We start from the raw sequence: 19,437 nt of genomic DNA, 5'->3' as shown, positions 1-19,437 counted from the left end.
CACAATATTAGTCCGTTTGTAAAATAATGACTATTTTTAATTTGCTAATTAGCTTTAACGCCTTAATAATTCACATTTAATTTTTTTAAAGATCCAGACGCAATCATTTTTATTTCATTTATGTCCAATAATGTTGATTCTATTCTCCCTCTAACACTAAAGGAGGTCTAATGAATGTCACCATGATAAATATTAGAACATATGTGAACTACTTTTATTTCTGTTTATAACAGCACAGAGCTTACAGGAGCCTGCTGAACAGCTAAATGTCTCCCTGTAATAATTAATAATGTAGAAAATGAAGACCAACAAGATTTTAAAAAATAAATACAATTTGATTTTTATCATATTATTTATATAATTCCAGAACAATATTTCTGCAAAATGATGAAGGTAATAATGAGAATAATTTCTCTAAAATCCAAATTAATTTAATATTTTGGTTTTTTTTTTTTTTACAAAGTAATGTTTCATTGAAAGAATTTGAATTCCAATATCAGTGATTTCTAAATAAAAAAAAATTCTCCGAAATCTCTGCAGTGCTTAAAGTCTCCTCTTTTTCTGGCCCATAATGCCGAGCAGCAGGCCTCTCCGTCCTGCTTTGTCCTATTCTGTCCTGTGGTACCTGCAGTGGACGATTCTCACTAGACCAATTAAACATGTTCTCCATAACCTGGGGGGGGGGGGCGTGCCCCCCGGTCCTTTATTAGCACAGCACTGTGCTGGAAGGGCTCGGCTCTGTCTTGTCCTACCCAGCTGAGCGTCCCTGACCCTGGATGGAGCCGGACGCCGGCTCCCTCTGACCCAGACCCAACTGCTGGCAGAGAGCCACGGCATTGGGGGGGGGGGTCTTTCCTAAAGACTGTGTCTTTAGGAAAGGAGCCCAGCGATGACATCACTGTGATGCCTACAGATCCACGGGGCTCTGCGCCTCGCATCAGTCGCATGTCGCCAAGTTTACAATCCGGCACCTTACTATACGTGCATGTGAAAAATCTGTAAGCAATTTGCGGTAGCTGCGTGCTCACGGTGGGGGGGGGGCGACCAGCCGAGGAAGAGGCACCCACGGCGCCACTCCAACCCCACAAAGGGGTCCCGCTAGCTGGCTGCATGCAGAGCCAAACCCACCGGGCCCTTCCTGACCCCTTTATCTGCCAAGGAAATCAGCCATGCCCTTTTTCTTCTTGGTGGGGGGGGGGTGAACTGCAGCTCCGGACCCTGGGTAGGAATTCAGGTGAGAAACTCTGAGGGTTTTATGAGCTGCATGCAAAATCAACACGTCGCACTCTGAAAACAGTGTTAGTTCCCTTTTGATATCCGATCAAACGATGCGTTCCTGCTTCAGGAGCTCTAACGCACGTTAAGACGTGCAGATCTTCCCTGCATGCACTGATGAGCAGCGAAGCAATGTGCCGACACACAGTTACTGCACCCAAACGTAGCGCGGGCCTGTGGTGTTTATTAACATGGACGTGCTGATGTCACACTCGTGCATCTCTGTGCCCGATGACACATTTCTCCCGGACACATGTGTGCACAGTCCAACAAAGGCCCCGTCCCGCCGCCCTGGGCTGCCTGCCGCTGTCTAGAAAGAATGTGCTGTTGATTGAAGGAACTGCCTCGCATCTCGCTAGCGTGTGTGTGTGCACACGTGAGTAATTGGCCATGCCTGGGCAGGCCGACTCAGCAGCACAGCAGCCATGACTGAGTGTTTTCTCACTGTGCCAGCCAACCGACTCCTGCTGTTCACGCGGCTGCAGACCAGCCGCTGATACGATACGGATTGGACAAAGACATTACGGCTTTTTGTTCGTTGCCTTGCTTCCTTGTGTTTAAATAGGCTAAGTTATGGCATAATAGCAAATATGCACGAGGATATTTTACACAGTTACATCAACTAAGATCTAAATAATAATCATGTTGAAGCAGGGGTCCCAAACTCGCGGCCCGCGGGCCATTTGCAGCCCACAGGATGATAATTTGTGGCCCCCAGGATAATATGAAAGTTTAACGTTAATGCGCCTGCAAGGTTAATTAATTATTAATTCTTTTATATTACATTATACAAAAATGCTGAAAAGAGGGTATTATTTAAACATTTTCTCAAAGCCACTTTTTTCGGAACAGCTTTGGCTGGTCGAGGCTTTACATTTTCGACCCTGTATTCAGTAAATATAGAATTGCCTGGCCTGCAACAAAGAAGGTCATTTCACAAATGCATTCTATTTGATTCCTTTGGGTTTGTCGGATTGGCGATGCATTTTTGATGACACTGTCAGAAGTGCTTGGCGGTCCTCGCTGTCCACCACGTCCTGGTTGACGTGCATCACAGAGAATTACAAGCACACCGATTGGTTCATGGGCTCAAAGCAGAGGGACGTTGCGCCACAACCCCTCTAGTGAAACGATACCTTGAGATTAAAAAATTCAACACTGCGTGAAATGCAGCTGATCATCGGGTGCGTGTGTTAACTTGCCGCTTGACAAAGCCGTAGGGATTTACTTGTCTTTTCAAAGAGACGAGCGTGAAATGCCAAAGGCGGTCTTTCACACACCGCTGGAAGAAGACGGCGAGCTGAACTGAGCCCGAGATGGGCGACAGGTTGGAGCAGAACACACGCCTTCAGACAGAGCCGTTCACCAGAGATCTGTAACATCCCCAAGATTCTCGGAAACCAGCGCCGTGATTGATACGCATTGTATCTGGTTTGCAAAATGCCTTCTTGCTCCGATTAGGGTTGAGTTTTGTGCAGCCGCGGAGTAATACCGCCAAGTCTCCGCCCTCAATTCATCAGGTTCATGACATTTAGCTTGGCACTGATTTAGAAGTGCGCACAAGCTCTTTGTTCAAACTCCTTAAAGTCTTAAGAATACATTAAGTTAAAGGGCCGGTTGGTGGGATTTTGAAACGGTTGTGTGTCAGCAGCCATCTACAGACGTGTGTTTGCAGCAGATGGTGTCGAGCAGAGTTTGGAGAGCAGGGTTCTGCAGCAGGCGCTGCAGGCAGCAAACCGTAGCCTAACCACCGAAAAAGGGCCATTTTAATAAATCAATATTGCTCCATTTGCATCAGACAGTCTCTCTGTGAGGGAAGGAAGCTGCGGCCTTTGAAGTCACACAACAACGCAGACGTGGATGGAGGCGGCTGCAAACTTCAGCGTTCGGCTTCCTCAACTCGCCGTTTCTGACAAACGAGAGCGCAGCGTCAAAAGACGCAGGAAAACACACGCTAGAAACACTCGACACTAAATCCAAAATCTTTTTTGAGTGGCTGAAATCTTTTTGTGCCGCTGCCTCATGCACAGATATATGTTGCTTAAATTCACGGAAAGAATGATTCCCTATGACTGAATACCTGATATAACCACACTTTAAATACATTTTTAAAATCATTGTTAAACAAACTGATAAGAAATATAATTGTCTTAAAAATTTACATTTATAATTATCACCCCCCCCCCCCGAATTACCCACAGCTTTTCACTGAAGCTCTATTATGAGGGGTAATTAGTTATACTAAAAAAATGAATTGTAAGCAGCTGTACAACCCAGGAGGAGTATATTTATTAAAAATACCAACATACAAAATAATTACATTTATTATTTCCATTTTATGCTATTTTATATTTCTACTCCACCTCAACAATTCAAAGGGAACAAGAAAAGCACTCAGAGAGCGCAGACCTCCGCCAAGCAGCTCACCCCCCTCGTAATTAGATTTACACCATCCACATGGTGATCTGCATCATCATCAAAATGTTATAAAGTGTTCTTGGTATCTTTAAACACCAACCATGAAAAATTAAAGTGAATCAGAGTTGATGTGTATTTTTAACTGATTTTTGAATCTGAGTTTTCAATGTAAAAATTCAATATTTTTTCCTGACCTCATTCTGGATGCCATCTGGATGCCATCTGGATCCCATCTGGATCCTGCATGGCCCCCACCCTACATGACTGTGTGAAATTCCATAAACATCGGTCGATAATCAACCGAGATATTGAGGAACAAACTTTGAAGCTCCATTGACTGCAATGTTAACAAAAATATCAAAGTGATTGGGAATCCAGAATTGCTTCTGGATCATCACCAACATGTTTATCATCCGTTCCTGGTAACATTCCCAAAATTTCATCAAGATGTGTCTGTAGGATTTGAGTTATTTTTCTAACAGGCAGACAAACAGCGCTGATTACATATCAATATTCGACTTTTTTTTCTCCACTACATCTATTCAAAAGCTATATTTGCTTGTTATTTTAAAGGTCAATATTTAGCATTCAAAAATATGTATATAAAACACAAGGCATTATTAAAGGCCAAGGGGGGACGAGTAATGCTTTAGTCATCGCTGACTCATGAAATTACGATTCACCCGATTAATATTCAACATTTATTGCTTTGTTTTTAGCAATGCTGCCCAGAATTTAGCCTGACAGGTTTAGAACAATGTGTGTGGTCAAAAAGTCAATTTATCATCGGGTTATGTCTTCATGAAAACTAACTAGCATGCGATTAGATGCTCCATTTCTGAAAGCCTTTTGTCCATTTTATTCCACCTAATCTGTATTGGGAGTATGTGATAATAAAACAGCACCTTTGTAAATCAGTTTATTAAATTAAGATGGATTGCTGTCTGCAGATATCACACTCCTCGTGGCCATAATAAACTCGGGGGGGGGAGGCTGCACTAATGAATGCAGGGCCAGAAATAATCGGACCCTGCTCAATAATCGTCCCTTTCACTCCCTACTACCATGACATCAGCGCAGCCTCAGCCGGCGTGAGGGGAACGGTCGCCCTGTGGCTCGGCGACTCACATCCAGATGCTTCTCTGCAGCTGTCTTCATCCCGTATTTGTCTGGATGCCCCCGATGAGACTGCAAACTGCTGCGGTTGAATACGGCAACAAGCTAAACCGCCACTGTTGTTAACCTCGGCTTAATGCTGGTGACCTGACCTAATGAAACACGCAGTCAGGAACTTTTCCTGCAGGACGCCCGACTAGCTGACTGCGCTCATCGTAAAACTCGGAGACATATGTGCAGAGGCCATCACCATCGCGGCCGAGACAGAGAAACTCCCCCTTGCACAAAGGCTGCAGGAAAGTAAAGCCCGCCACTAACGCAGTGTTGAAAGCTTTGCAATCAGACAAATAAAGGGGCAATCTAGCACACAATCAATCTAGAAGTTTAGCTTGCTCTGCTGCCAACAGCTCGGGACCTCCTTTTTCCTGAACAAGGGATGTACTATTATTGACTAACCCCCCCCCCCCTCTCCAGCCTTCCCTCTCTGCCAGTCTGAAAGGCGTGATGCCAACCTTTCCCACCATTGGGCATGCTGCCCTGCCCTTTATGCTAATGCTTTGCTGCAATCCCTAACTAACATCCCCCACTGTCTCACCCTCCATGTCTGTGTATCCCCCCCATACCCCCCACCCCCTCTCCGGTTATGACTTCCTGTCTACATATTCTTTTTAACCTTTATGAATGCCAATTTAATTTAGCCAAGTAACTAAGCTTAATCCATAGCTTGAGATATTACTTAAGCCTTGATGGTTGGAGATCCGGCCTGCATGGCCTGTAGGTCCTTTGTTTGGTGCCCTTTGTCAACAAAATGAACCGACGAGGGGTGAATATTTGACAGAGGTGTGGCTGCACAATGAGCCAAAAGAAGAGGATGATGAAAAGAAGGTAAAAGTGCTCTTAGTATTAGCTTTATACTCCTTACACATATAATGGGTGGCTGCTCTGTGTGGCTGACAGGGTCACAATTGGTGGGAGGGAATAGGGTCAATTTGATGTTAAGATTATCGTTGTGCGGGAAAAAAAGTTCAGTGACATCTCAATTCAGGTTAATGCACAAACAACACCCATTTTTATTGGTTCAGGAAGCACAGTGAGATGTCGGTAAGATAGACGCCAGTCCAAATGAGCACGAGGGGTTAATGAAGTGAGAGATCATGTCAATCTTGGATGCCGCTGACAGGCAGGTTTCACAGGTTGGCGCAGAGGCTGAATAAATAGAAGAGGTTCTTAATGTAACAGCGAACCGAAGAGCACAAAGGACTGGGAGGGAGTGAACAAAGACCGATGACGGGAAAAACTTCATCTCGAAATATGACTGGGCCGGCACACAGACGTAACCCAACACTTCGGTTTGGTCTGCCTGGTGGAATACGGCCGGCTACTTTTTGCAAAATTAAGAAAAACGTGGTGACAGCTCTTTCCGTATGTGGAGGTTTCACACATGCCAGGTCCACCACACCAGCACCTATCAAAACTCAATATTAGAGTTAACTCCTCCCACCGGTCTCTGAGTCGTGGAGGTTGCTGGGTTAGTGTCTGTGGCTCTCACTATGCTCTCCCTCTTCTTCCTCAGATCTCCTGAGACCTTGATGATACAGACTTTCTTCTAGAGACTGATGAGAACCTGGTGTTCTGGGATGTTCATGTTCAGGGGGTTTCACATGAGGCAAGCAAACAGACAGCCGTGGAAATGAATTAGCCATTAATGTGACGATTATACAAACTGTCAACATTACTCAGGGAGGCCATCGGATGAACGTAACAAGGGGGCACTGATAGAGTTAACACAGTGGGCGCCGAGCCTGAAGGAAGAGCCCTGCTAATGCTGTTAGAGTACAACTTCCGCCGCTGCCTTAGGGCAAGCTGCAAAAACAGGGCACAGGGTCCACAGCCCACACTGCACTGCAGAGGAAAGGCGCTGGGCCTAAAGCAAACACACACCGACGCTGCTGTCTCCTTATATGCCCCGAGTACTCGGGACATGTGGTGTGCTGCACTTCCACTTCCTCATGTGGAATGGACTGAAGATTCGAGTCGATGTTACACATGCAGCTCAGTCATGGCTTCAGCACTGCTGCGCCGCATGAACGGGACCGACAAAAGAAAATGGAATTGTCTTTTCCCTAATGAAAAGCTGTGTAAACACTGACGGGCCAGCACCGCAACAATCCCCAAATAGTTATTCCCACACAAAGGCTGCTTTAATTTTCCTGGGAGAGGACAGGTAAATAAAGGTTGGTTGGTTGAGGGGGACATTAAGACTTGCAAATACACACACACATACACACTTCCCCTCTTGCAAACTTCCTCATCAAAAGTCCGACTAATAGAGTTCACCGATGGCGGCGACAGACGGTGGTCAGGAGGGCCGATGGTGCAAGTTGGCAGCCTCGCTCCTGTCAGTCTTCCCCAGGGCAGCTGTGGCTACAACAGTAGCTTCACCACCACCAAGTATGGAGTGAATGAATAATGCACAATGTAAAGCGTCTTTGGGTGTCTATAAAACCTATGCATTATTATTATTATTGTAGAGGGAATAACGAGTATGTTGTGTCCAACATTGAATCAAAATCACCAAAAACCCCTGTTGTATAATCATTGAGTTATTTATTTCTCAGTCACCGGATTTTCCATCCATCCATCTTCTTTAACTTTTTTTTATCTATAACCGGGTCGCGGGTCGTGCTGGAGCCTATCCCGGCAGCCTCGGGAGGCGAGAGTCAGGGTACACCCTGGACAAGCCGCCGGCTCATCGATGGGGCCAGATTTTGGTTCAGGAAAATCACAATACCACTACCAGTTTGGAGTGGTAACGTGAACCTGTGGACTGTTAACACAGACCTCATGGCAATGACATGACACAACCTCCAAGACGGAATTATGTCCTCGGGATTAATACGTGCTGCAGCAATCATGCAACGATACAGGAGAGCGACCGGGATATATTTGAGCGTAATTAGGGTCAATCTGAAGAAACCCAATCACAGTGGAAACTGTGTGTGTGTGTGTGTGTGAGCAAAGAGGGAACTGAATGAGGCATTTTCTTACAGCAGAGCCCGGATCAGAGCTCCTAACTATGGGATTTGGTGCTGTTGCCTTTCTCCCCCCCGGGGGGGGAGTAATTAGGTTAGGCAGGACAACTGCCGCATTGTTTTAACAGAGGAGGGATTGTGCAGGCCCAAGTCCCACCAGCAACATGCTTCCCTCACAGGAAAAATGTCAAATGGTTTCTGCAGGACTCGGATCTATGTCCACTGTCACGAAGTTCTCAGTGTTAAAACCTGCCTTTAAATCGCTTCCTGTCAAACGTCCGACGTTGGTCCCCGCATTGTCAGATATCGTCTCCTGTGGCGTTTGTGGGACGCCGGCTCTTCCCGGGACGCTGCTCCTGCACCCAAAGGCTTGGCACCACGTCCCGCTCCTAACTAGTGTAATATGGTTATGATGCATATGCATTCCTTCCAATCCCCTAGGAAATATAATACGCCTCTATCGGCCGTTTTAATCACGGGCTGCTTCCAAGGAAAGTAAAAGGAGACTACAAACGGCCGCAGCTATAAAAAGGGCTTTTCAAACACACATCGGGTTCGTTTAAACACATCCTCTGCTGATTGATAGAGAGCAAATCAAACAATTCATGCCGCTCTAACATGCAAAAGGACTTCAATACTCCCCAGTCTACCCGTTGATTTTCCTCTCTCTCTTCCAGCCCCATTTCTTTCCATGCTGTATTTATTTTAGAATCTTTCTGGACCAAAGGAGAGAAATAAATCTGCTGTTGTTTCACTCCTCGCCATTCTAAAGGCCTTCCAGTCCTCATAGTATTAACCCCCCCCCCCAAAAAGCACACCATAATGTGGACCTCTGCATAACCGCCCACACCATTCCTGTTCTCTTCCATCATAAATCTCCACAGCTTGGCTGCAACACACAGTCAATTTGTGGTCCCCATAAGCGTCCTAACTCTGGTGTGGAAATACTTCCATTCAGGTGTGCAGACGGAGAGGAAAAATAAGGGGGGGGGTTAAAGGAATAGCACGATGAATAGAATAAATGCGTGTGAAAGGATCTGAAATTCGAACAGACATGCTGGTTTCTCCACCCCAGCTTGCCACAGGTGGCGGAGCTGATTGAGCTTTATTCCAGATGATGACCATAATGAGCCCCGTTTTGGTTTTGCGTGCCGGGGAGCCTGACAGCGGCTTGATGCATCAGACAGCTGACCGCTCTCGGGTCCGTTCCCTCCACGTCCCGTCTTCTTTCGAGAAGCTGCAGCCACAAAAAGAGGAGCGGCACGCACTGCACTCCATTACAGCCGCGGACGATCAGATTAAACCAAGGACTCCTTTAAGGATAATTCAGAGACTATTCTATTCTAGACCAACTAGAATCAACTGAATTATAAATTATAAGGCATGTTTGAGGAGCACAAATTAACCCACTCCATAAACTTGCAGGGTGAAGTGAAATTTAGCCCATCTGTGTTTTATATTCTTGCAGTGACATGAAATCCTCATGAATTCAGATATACAACTTTCCATGTAATGCATACTAATCGTGTAGCCTAAACAGAGGAGAAGGTTTAGAGCGGGGTTCCCATGCAGCGTGCAGCGACAGCCGGGGCGCTCTTTACTGGCTACCAAGGCCAAAAGGAGAAGCTATGGAGCTTTTGCCTGGCCTCCTCCAACTCTGATCCCCCCCCCGCGCTTTATTCCAACAAGGGCCTATTTGAGTCTACTGTACTCTGCTTGACTTTCAAACAGCCTCGGGCCGGCAGCACCACCCAGCAAACATAAGTCACAAGAGGGATAGAGTGGGCCCTCATACCCAACTCATAGACAAACACTTTCACACAGAGTCACAGAGTAACACACAAACTCCCGCCCTCCAACTCTGTTTGCTCACAGCTGCCAGGCCTCCTCAGAGTTCATCTGGGGTAAAGATATGTTATATTATGCAACCGAGTATAGATTTTCCACCCTTGGCCCCGTGCCACCTTCCTGCTCCAAGCAGCCTGAGCTAGAACTTTGTTCCCTGGGGTGATGGCTATTCCTTACTGGACATGGGGAGGAGGGGGGGGGGGGTGTCTATAGGAGACAATGACAAAAACAGGTAACAGGAAAATGCAAACAGTGAGTAAAAAGCCATGCAGCTTTTCCATCTTAAGGAATCGTCCGTTTGCCTTTGCTGCAACTTCAAGTCCTCCTTCCCCGTGTCTTTTGTTCCAGCTCTTGAAATCAGGTCACAACTGTTTTCATTACTGTTTGACTTGCGGGTTCACAAGCCTCCAAGCGTCAAACGTTCCTCCACCCACCCCCTAAACAGGAAAAAGATTTTCACAGATATTAACCCCATAAATGCCTCTTAAACCCAAGCACAAGCTTGAACTGACATTCCTGGCAAATGAGAATAAACGCATGGACTGAAAGTCGGCGCTTGGGTTGAGGGTCCCACAGTTGTATCTGCTAAATTGCCAGAAGGGATTACAGTCCTGCACAGTAACTGCTGTTTTCTTCTCTTGATCAACATACCCGAGACTCTTCTTGGAACTACCCTTCCTGTGTTCCAGCATGAGGTAATTTAGGGTGATGAAGCAAGAAAGCCTAGGGAGACGTTAAGGCATGATTGATGATCCAATCAATGTTTCTTTATCTCTCCTCGACTTAAAAGTCATGCCAAAGAAGAGGTGAAAGACTAATGACTACATTGTTGAGTGGCATCACATTGTGATCTCATCCCTTGACCACTGAACAAGTTCCATCGACACTTCACTTTCCAATGGATGGACGGATGACTGGCTGAAATAGCTAGCTTTGACTTGTGTTAGCCTAGCTATGGCGCCAAAGAGAAACATTGAACATAAAAAGTCTGATGTTTAACCATCAGTTATTCCCAATAAAGAAGACCAGATAAAGCAACTTCCTGGAAAGCGGCAAAATCTAATCTTAGACAGAAGTCTTTCAAGCCATTCGCACCGATTCACCTTCATTCAGATCTACGACAGCGAGTCTTTCTCCTCCTGAATTTGGAAAATTAGACAAATGTCAGTTCTACAGAATTGTCCTGAAATTGCATTTGGATAAATTTCGAAAGAAAAGAATCCTAAATTAGGGCTATAATTGAATTGAAACCCACACATTTTTTGGGATACAGCCAAAGACCTTCATGAAACGTAGCCGGATGCAAACTGACTAAAGACTTGTCTAATCTTGAAAACCTTCTCACGTGCACTTTGCTTTATAACTACGTGTTATAGAACACACAATATATGAGGTCATACACTCATGTCAGGAGACCATTCTCTTCTGTCAACCTCTCATACCGCCCACTAAACTTAACGTCTTTATTTTGCTATCACCATTAGCTCTAAGGTGTCCATGTAGCATGGACACTTTAAAGCTAACTTTGTTGCTCGCGCCACGCTATTGCTCTCACCACGCATTGTTCTACGCTCATTATTGTTTGCGCGTTTGTTGACCTCAGCAATGGCGCGCCGAAACCTTGGTGTCATTGACTAAAATAGTCTGTTGCTTAAGGTTGCGATACTTTGCCCAAAGCAACGCTGAATGTTTGAACTAGTTGGCTCAAGATCAGGCTTAATAGTTATTAATAATAATAATAATAACATTATTAGCTAAAAGTACTGGCTACATGATTGAAACAGTTAGTTCCAATCATTAATGGCTGAGCTGACTCCAAAAATGGCTTCACTTTCTGAGTCCAGAGTTTTTAAATGTGCTGACAGTCAGAAATGTTAATAAAATGGCCATCTGGCTGACTTGGTTAGCTCTCAAAGATGGTTTTAATCTTTGAAAAAGAGATATACAAGTAAATATTGAGTTAAAATTGTCAGTTAAATGTGATCGATAAAGTTTAAAAAAGCTCTAAGGGTTTGGTGATTGGAAAACATCTTGAGAAAAACATGAGATAAATATGTACAACTGCAAAATCAGCAACATTGAACATCTTCATTCCATTTAAAAATGAATTCAAATAAACCAATCTGGATGATGGGCGGGATCAGTGCAGGGTTACTGGAGTTCATCTGACAGGACTCGGGCTGTCGGCTGAAATTAGAAAAAAGGACTGGAAGCTGCTGTCGTTCATCACATGTGACAAAATGTAACCGTCAACCGACCGGGTGAGATTATTTCTCTGAACGAATTCGCACCTGTGCCTCGTATTATTAAATGGGTGCAGGTGTGGCGTGTATACGGCACTGCGAAGTATGGTTTCCACGCCACGCAGTCACAGAATGATCACGTGCATTCATGTGCCATGGTATGTGTGAAGGACTGCATCTGCCATTTATTCTTCCTGCTTTGCGTACGCGTGAGAGACAGGGGTGGAAAGTCAGCACCGGGGAAGCTGCAGCAAAGCAAACTGTGCTCAGATTGGATCCAGATTAATCTGGAATCTTTGTAATGAGGGGTTGGCTGTATATATTTAGCAGTGTGACGTAGGTCAGACAGAGCGGCAGGACAGGCCAAACAACACGCCCCGATTGCCCACGCTGACATGACCTTGAGTGGGCCGTCAATGCGCCTCGGCCACGGCGCTCTGTCTAGTCGCGTCGACCTGTGAAGGACAGACAACGCCGGCTTTAAACACTCCTGGAGCCTCGGTTGAGTATAATCCAGCATCATGCAGCTCATTCTCACCCAATGATTAAAAGGAAAGAGGAGAGAATGCATTATTGTTCACGCTCGTTCGCCCCGTGTGTTGATACTGGCATTAGTTCAAATGTATTCATTGGTGGAACAAAGCACACTCAGACACATTTCTCCGTCTGTATTCTGTAGCACTAGACGCGGAATACAATTAACCAAACATTGCGAATTGCACAACAGTTACTCATTATACAATCGCTAATGTGACTTTACTGACTGAGATCCTTTAGTTTGTGCTACTGGCTTCACAATAGTAGCTTTGGTGCTAAAGAAAATGTTACTCTCATTTATTCTGGAAGCACTTGGTCATAAAATCTGATTAACAGCATGTTGTTTTGCATGTTGTTTTGCTGATGCTTTTGACCCCCCCCCCCCCCACACACACACACACACACACACACACACACTCAAACCCTTCTCTTGGCTGCAGGTGGAAATCTTCTTTAATCTCAGGCGAACATGAACAATGGCTGAACATAGGAGCAGGAGGGCTTTTGTGACATCACTACACCAGGAGCCAATCTTGGTTCAATATGTCACTTGAAGGCGAGATAATTCAAGTCCTTCATAGATTTGATTTGATTTTTTTTTGCATGGTAAATGAACTCAGCCGCAGATGATGATTGATAGCATTTGTATCTGTCTTTAAGGCACAATGAAGCAAATCACTCTGTTCTATTTACATTATCGCTTTGCCGTTCAAAGCTTTGGCCCTGGAAGCTCTGCAGCGTGACACAAACTTTAAATATCGCTGATCATCTCACAGATAAAAGATCTATTCAAAACAGACTGAAGGCCAGCAGGAGGAGGAGGAGGAAGACATTTGAGTGTGTACCTCGCGGTGTAGCCGTACAAAGCTGCCACACCCTCTCATATACTGCATGTACATTCACACATGCTAATATCATGTCCTCAGCTGCTGGGTCGAATGTGTCTGTTTTTAGATTTGTGACTCAAAATCGGAGGAGGGAAACCCGATGTGCTGGTGCCTGACGCTCATCTGTCCGATGTATTCCCCTTCCATGCGTGTGGTTCCTTCTGGTAAAAGCACGCTTTTCCTCGGCGGCGCCCCCGACCGAGCGCACCCGACAGCCGACCGACTCCCATGCCCTTATCCCGCTCTCTGTTTCCACATTATACACAAAGTATTTTGTGTATATTCTAGCTCAATTATGTAATTTAGTACCCATATGTGTGCATGAGTGTGTGTGTGTGTGTGTGCTTGGTAGCCATGGCAACAGCACAACATATCGCCGACCGCAGAACCGTGCTGGGGCCACAGGCGCAGCCAGGGCCGTGCCAAAGACTAATCCATGCCAGAGGTAACGCGAGCGAAGGAAAAGTGAGGCAGTCGGATGCTAAATGACACACAAACGTACCCCCCCCCCCTCCCCCCCCAGATGCACCAGCGCATTACTCTCCTCTCACTCCTCGTCCTCCTTTAAAAAAGCCTCGCACACATTCTGGATCTCCTCCCATTCTCCTTGGCTGGAGCCTCCCATGGCAGTAGCAGGAGGAATCCATTCTCCACGGATGCTGGGACAGCTGTGCTGATACTGAGCGAGGCGCAGTTTGTCCTGCCTCCCCTGCGTGCGGCGCGAGATAAAAACTACATGCTACTTAATTCAAATCTATATATCGCCTGCTGCCAAAAGGCTCATCTCCTCTTTGTCTTCGCCACCAAAGACAGCTCTGAGTTTCTTCATGAAAAAAGAATCACCGTAAATGTGCTTCTGCTGACACACGGTACCCCCCCCTCACAGTACCTCCCCTCATGCCCCCCCCTTCGCAGTCACCAACTACAAGTGACAAAGACACTGATCACCAAAGCCTTTGTAACATCTAAGTCAAATGCTTAAATATACGACACAGTTAGAGTGATCATAATGAAGAAAAAGCTGCCATGTGAAGCTGTTGCTGGGCCGCCGCCGCCACCGCCATGTCCAGGCCGCCGGCGCCAACGGAAGCGGGACACAATGCGAGCTACGAGCGCGTTGTGTAAAACATTTTGAATCTTTTAATGTTGTTGTTCTTTCCAGTGGATTGGCCTGTAACTGGCGGGGTGTTCTGAATGAATAAGTAAAAGGAACGCGGTGTCCCAGGTAGGCGTCTGGCAGGCCGGCCGACCGCCGCCGACGCTGCCTCACGACGGGGAACAGCACCACAGCCAATCAGGGACTTCCTCGCGTATACACGACTCAGTTACAAGCGTGGACAATAGATCAGCCCCAACTGCCAATCAAATGTGCCGTGAGTTGATTCGTCTGTCTGCGGGCCAAAGGCAGAGTGGTTTACTGGCTGCCGGCTCCGAGCTGCAGATACAGCATCAAGTAAAGTTAGCTTGCAAGCAGCCCGGCCAGAGCCTCCAGTGACATCATCATAAAATATGCCTACCTGACAAACATACAGACGCTCTAATTCTTAACCCCTTGTGATGAGGCTTTGGTGCTGAAAGAAAACAGCAACTATTGCCCTTTAAATGAAGCAAAGTCGCGAAAAAACTGGTAAAACTGCTGTTCCGGCTCCTCCGGCAGTAAAATCTCACGGGCCGAACTGGACGGAGACGTGGCAGCAGTGGTGTCAGCTGCATGTCTGAAGAGAGGCGAGTGTTGAAAAATGCAACATTTGGTGTTTGTTCATGCTGCGGAGGCATTCGATTAAAATCCTCGTAGCAGCTGCTCCAAATCATTTTGCAGGCCTCGGAAGAGGGTTAGAGGGGAGGAGGTGTAAGGGTGGACGGACGGACAGACAGACAGGCAGACTAAATTCATTACATTAAATTAATTAAGTGCGATGATTCTCATGCTTTGTTTCCTCTTTGGTATTTTCATTGAAAGCACTTCTGATAAGGAGCGATGGGGATTGTTCCTAACGTCAGAAAACTAGAACACATCCGCTCCTCAGCCTGGGAGGAAGCTGCGATACGTCATGTGACCAAAGTCGGTTGACCTGAAGGTGAAATACGACGAGGACGAGGATCACAAGCTACGATCTGACATTTTCCTGTGCACACATTGAACCACAACGTGGTGGAGCTGCAGCCACTTCTTTGGCTTGTTTGGGCTGCAGCGAAAAGAAGGGTCGTCCGCTGAGTGCAAACACACACACACACACACACACACACACAAAGAGAGAGCAATGCAACTTTTCATTCAAGCGTGTGTGAAAAAGAATAATCAAGATTTGCTCTTTGCTTTATTCAGAATGCTACAGGCCGGAGTGAGCGGCCCTGCAGGAATATAATAATAAATAAATACATTCTGAAGGTGGAATATATGAAAACACACACACCTAATGCGGAATAAATAGGGACTAAATAGGACTTACCACTAAGGCATTGTTTAGAAGGTGAGTAGGGTAATACTTTAGTGTTGAGAGGGTGTTAAGAGGCGAGGAGAGCAGGGAGGAGAGCAGGGGTCAGCGTCCAGGCGGGCAGAGGGGGCAGAGGGAAGGAATAATAATTAAAATGTCGCACAGTCTGAGATGAAAACATTACGAGCTGCATATTATTACAGTGAACACAAATAAAAGAGTATTCCAGGTTCAGATTCGTGCTGCGTTGTCGCGGCCTGAGGGGGCCGCGGACATTTGAGTTTTGGAGTAGGTTTAAAAAAAAAAAAAAAAAGGACAATAATCGAATCATCAATTAGAAAATAATGAATAAATAAAATCATGCCAATGAGCAAATTGATCCGAATGAGGTTAATGTATTTGGAGTGTGAATGAGAAATGAGTAAAGCGACAGGCTGCGTGAGGATCACATCAAAAAGGCCTTAAACACGGGAGACGCACTGGAGCTCACACGGATACACGCACATTCCTTCTCCTCCCGGGATCTGCCTGTCATTGAGTTCCATTACGCACCGCGCTTCACGCACCGCACGCCTCTCCGCAGCGCGGCGCGGCTCTTCATCACAGCCAATCGTGCATGGCCTGTTTTCCGATTGTCGAAGCTCTGATTTTTCATTATTAAAAGCAATTCAACCAAAGAAAACGTGTATTTTGCGCGCGCACACGGAGCTGCGAAGGCGTGTGTGCGTGTGTGTCTGTGTGTGTGTGTGTGTGTGGAGAGACGGAGAATGATCGTTCCCTCTCGACGCATTCGGGAATTGATTTTTGCTTTAATTGCTCTAAAGCCAGCTTTTCGGTTCTGAACGCGCGCTTTCACTTTCCTGTCCAACCCGTGACACGCGGCAATTTACGATGAAGCGCAACATGTGCGCCGCGTCACACGCACGCGCCCACCTTCCGCTGCAAATTAGTGTTGATTATAGGAAATTCGTGTCACTAAATGAAAACTATACGTTAGTGTAAAGATACGTTTTTATCAATCCCAGATCAATTCATCATCCCGAGTCCTGTTTGGAAATACAGACCGGAACAACAACAACAACAACAACCCAGCCTGACGCTGCTGAATAAAATCCACAAGTGGATCATCTTATGGAAACGTTGCTTTATTCCACGCGTGGAACCATCATTCAGCATCTGGCCGTCCCGCTTCTCCCTTCAGACGCGCAGCCGCGCCGTCCATTACGCGAACAACTGAAGGGAGGTCGTCACATTTAAGAAACGATCGAGCCTGAGCTGCTATCAAGCGGAGGAAAAGTCTTTCAGTGAAGGGCAGGAGTCAGACATCAAACATGGCCTGCGTGGAAGTCCGCTGTCAGATGGAGCCAAACGGGAATCAACAAGTCTGCTTCATGTCGGGCAGCTCAATGCTAATGGCTAAAATAACCATCAAATAACCGGAACTCCTTCCACAATGCCTTACCTGCTAAAGAGTAAACAACATGTTTATTTACGGACATGAACAGCCTTTAGATTACTGGTGCGTTCTCTCTCTCTCTCTCTCACTCTCTCTCTCTCTCTAGTGTAAAAATATTATTTTTATGCTGAGATAAATGATTAAAGGAGCGCTGCGTTTCACACGTGGAATCATTGCAGCAGTCAGTAACAGATGCCTGATATATATAATAATGATTTACCTGCCGAGACGCTTTTCAGCGCATGAACTTTACGCACACAGGGGGGGGGGGGGGCATTTGCTGACATTGTTTCCTTGACAGCAGAAACAAAGTAAGAACAAAGGAGCCATGGTTAATATGATGCCACAGCAACGCTTTTGTTCTATTATTATTTAAATACAAATAGTTTGGAAAAGACAAAACTGCTTTTTATTTATTATTTTTTTTACTGATGCGCCTGATAAAAGAAACCGTTTTACATGAAACTGCGACATTTATTTAGTCAAAGGTCAACAGTGAGCTCGTTTGTGAACACTCCGATCCGTCACAGCAGCATCACGGAGACGCGCGCGCAGACGTGCGCGGAGGAAATCACCTTCCCCGTGTCTCCTGTTCACCTGGAAGGTCGGGCACGTGTTGCGTTCAGGGGAAAACTGGTGAAACAGTCAACCTGCAGCAGCAGCAGGGGTCTGGTTCTGGCCCAGAAAAAAACATCTCAGAAGTAACACGCGCGCGCACACGCACACACACACACACACACGCTAATGTTGACTTCTCCCAGTCTCGGCTCCAAATGAAAGCGGCGTGCGCGCCCTGCTCGCTCCTCTCGCCTGGAAGAGAAATCTTCCAGCAAGGGACGCCAAACTCGGACCTGAAGTCTGCCTTTCCCTGCGCGCTGCTTTCTCCTCCTCCCAAAGGGCTCCCCTCCTTCTTCTTTTCTTTTCTTTTTTTTTTTTTTTTATATATGAAATACGTTTCGGGAGAAGCGCCATTTTCTCTCCAAAAAGAAAAAAAAAAAAAAAACATGTGCGAAGGAAAAACGCGCAAGAAAGTTTCCTGCGGTGGAAACGCGCTCCGTGGCGGGGCGAAGTTGTCCGAGTCGGCCAGACAGCAGAAAGAAAGACACTCGAACGCGACACACGAACAGACGGAGAAAACCCCGGCGTCATCATTAGCGCCTTTCCCGAGCAGCCAAATAAGAGGAGACAAGTTACCTGCGTCAGGCAGTACGGGGAGTACATGTCTGCTTCACGGACGCGGGGCGCGGAGCTGCTTTACGTTGGATAGACGCTCGGCACGTCGCTGCATCGCACTCGCTCGCCGTCCCGTTTCTCTCACTCCATGCTGCTGCAGTTTACAGTAACCCCGCCTTGAAAGTGAAAGCTTGCACAAACTTTCAGGGGGGAAACTTCGCCTCCCTCCCCCTCCCCTCTGCTCTCCTCCTGCGGGACGTTTAGCGCGCCCTTCTTTGCGTAAAGGCGGCGTTCTTGCGCAGATTAACCAAAAGGTCACGTCGGCAGGCTGGCGCGCCACGCAGCGCACGCAGCGCATGCACGCATCGGCGCGTCGCGTTGTAATTACGCTTGAAGACCTGGTCGATGAGCCGCGTTTTATTGAATTGGAGCAACGACGTTGTTGCACGTTTTGCCGCCAACAAGACAACGTAAACGCATCACAGTGGATTGGGGGTTACGTAAACGCATCACAGTGGATTGAGGGTTACCAGAACAACAGCTTCAAGGGGACGCAAAGTGAAGTCCGTGAAGCTCACATGGAATATTCTGCTGCTGGGATTGCATTGGCTCAATCTGGTGCATTAAAAGATAAACTTTGCAGGGATTACATGCTTAAATTCATTTGCAGGGATTTGAATCAACGCATTATCTCATCAGGGCTGTACAGTGAAGTCTATTTATTTGCTGAACCGTATGTGACCCGGACTGGAACCCACAACTGTAGTTTAAAGCCCAGTGAAGTGAGTCCAAGCCAAGCAGTCAGTGCAGACGAGCAGCGAGGAGAGACCTATAATCACAGCCTCTGCTGCAGCAGAATGCTAAAGTGTGCTAAAACTGGGGGGGGGCACGCAGACAGTACACATGTCACGTAAAAGCCATCAAATGAAAGTCTTGGAATGTGTTCTGCGTGCGGTGGAAAGGGAATCTGGGGGGGGGGGGGGGGGTGAAGTCATGGTGAAGAAGAGGAGCTAGCGG

General features: G+C 46.5%; 1 protein-coding gene across 1 annotated transcript in view; it reads right to left on the bottom strand.

The window, feature by feature from the left end:
- The window catches only part of nfixb (nuclear factor I/Xb), a 95,147-nt gene extending 76,548 nt beyond the window's left edge, over positions 1 to 18,599 (bottom strand). Inside the window, exon 1 of the mRNA XM_068750357.1 lies at positions 18,442 to 18,599. Within this exon, the coding sequence (XP_068606458.1) occupies positions 18,442 to 18,468 (27 nt within the window). The 5' untranslated portion in view covers positions 18,469 to 18,599. The remainder of the gene's footprint in view (positions 1 to 18,441) is intronic.
- Positions 18,600 to 19,437: the final 838 nt, after the last annotated feature.

This window comes from Brachionichthys hirsutus, chromosome 16 (genome assembly GCF_040956055.1).
Source record: "Brachionichthys hirsutus isolate HB-005 chromosome 16, CSIRO-AGI_Bhir_v1, whole genome shotgun sequence".
In the NCBI taxonomy this organism is placed as follows: Eukaryota; Metazoa; Chordata; class Actinopteri; order Lophiiformes; family Brachionichthyidae; genus Brachionichthys; species Brachionichthys hirsutus.
This window is presented reverse-complemented; position numbering and strand designations above follow the sequence as displayed.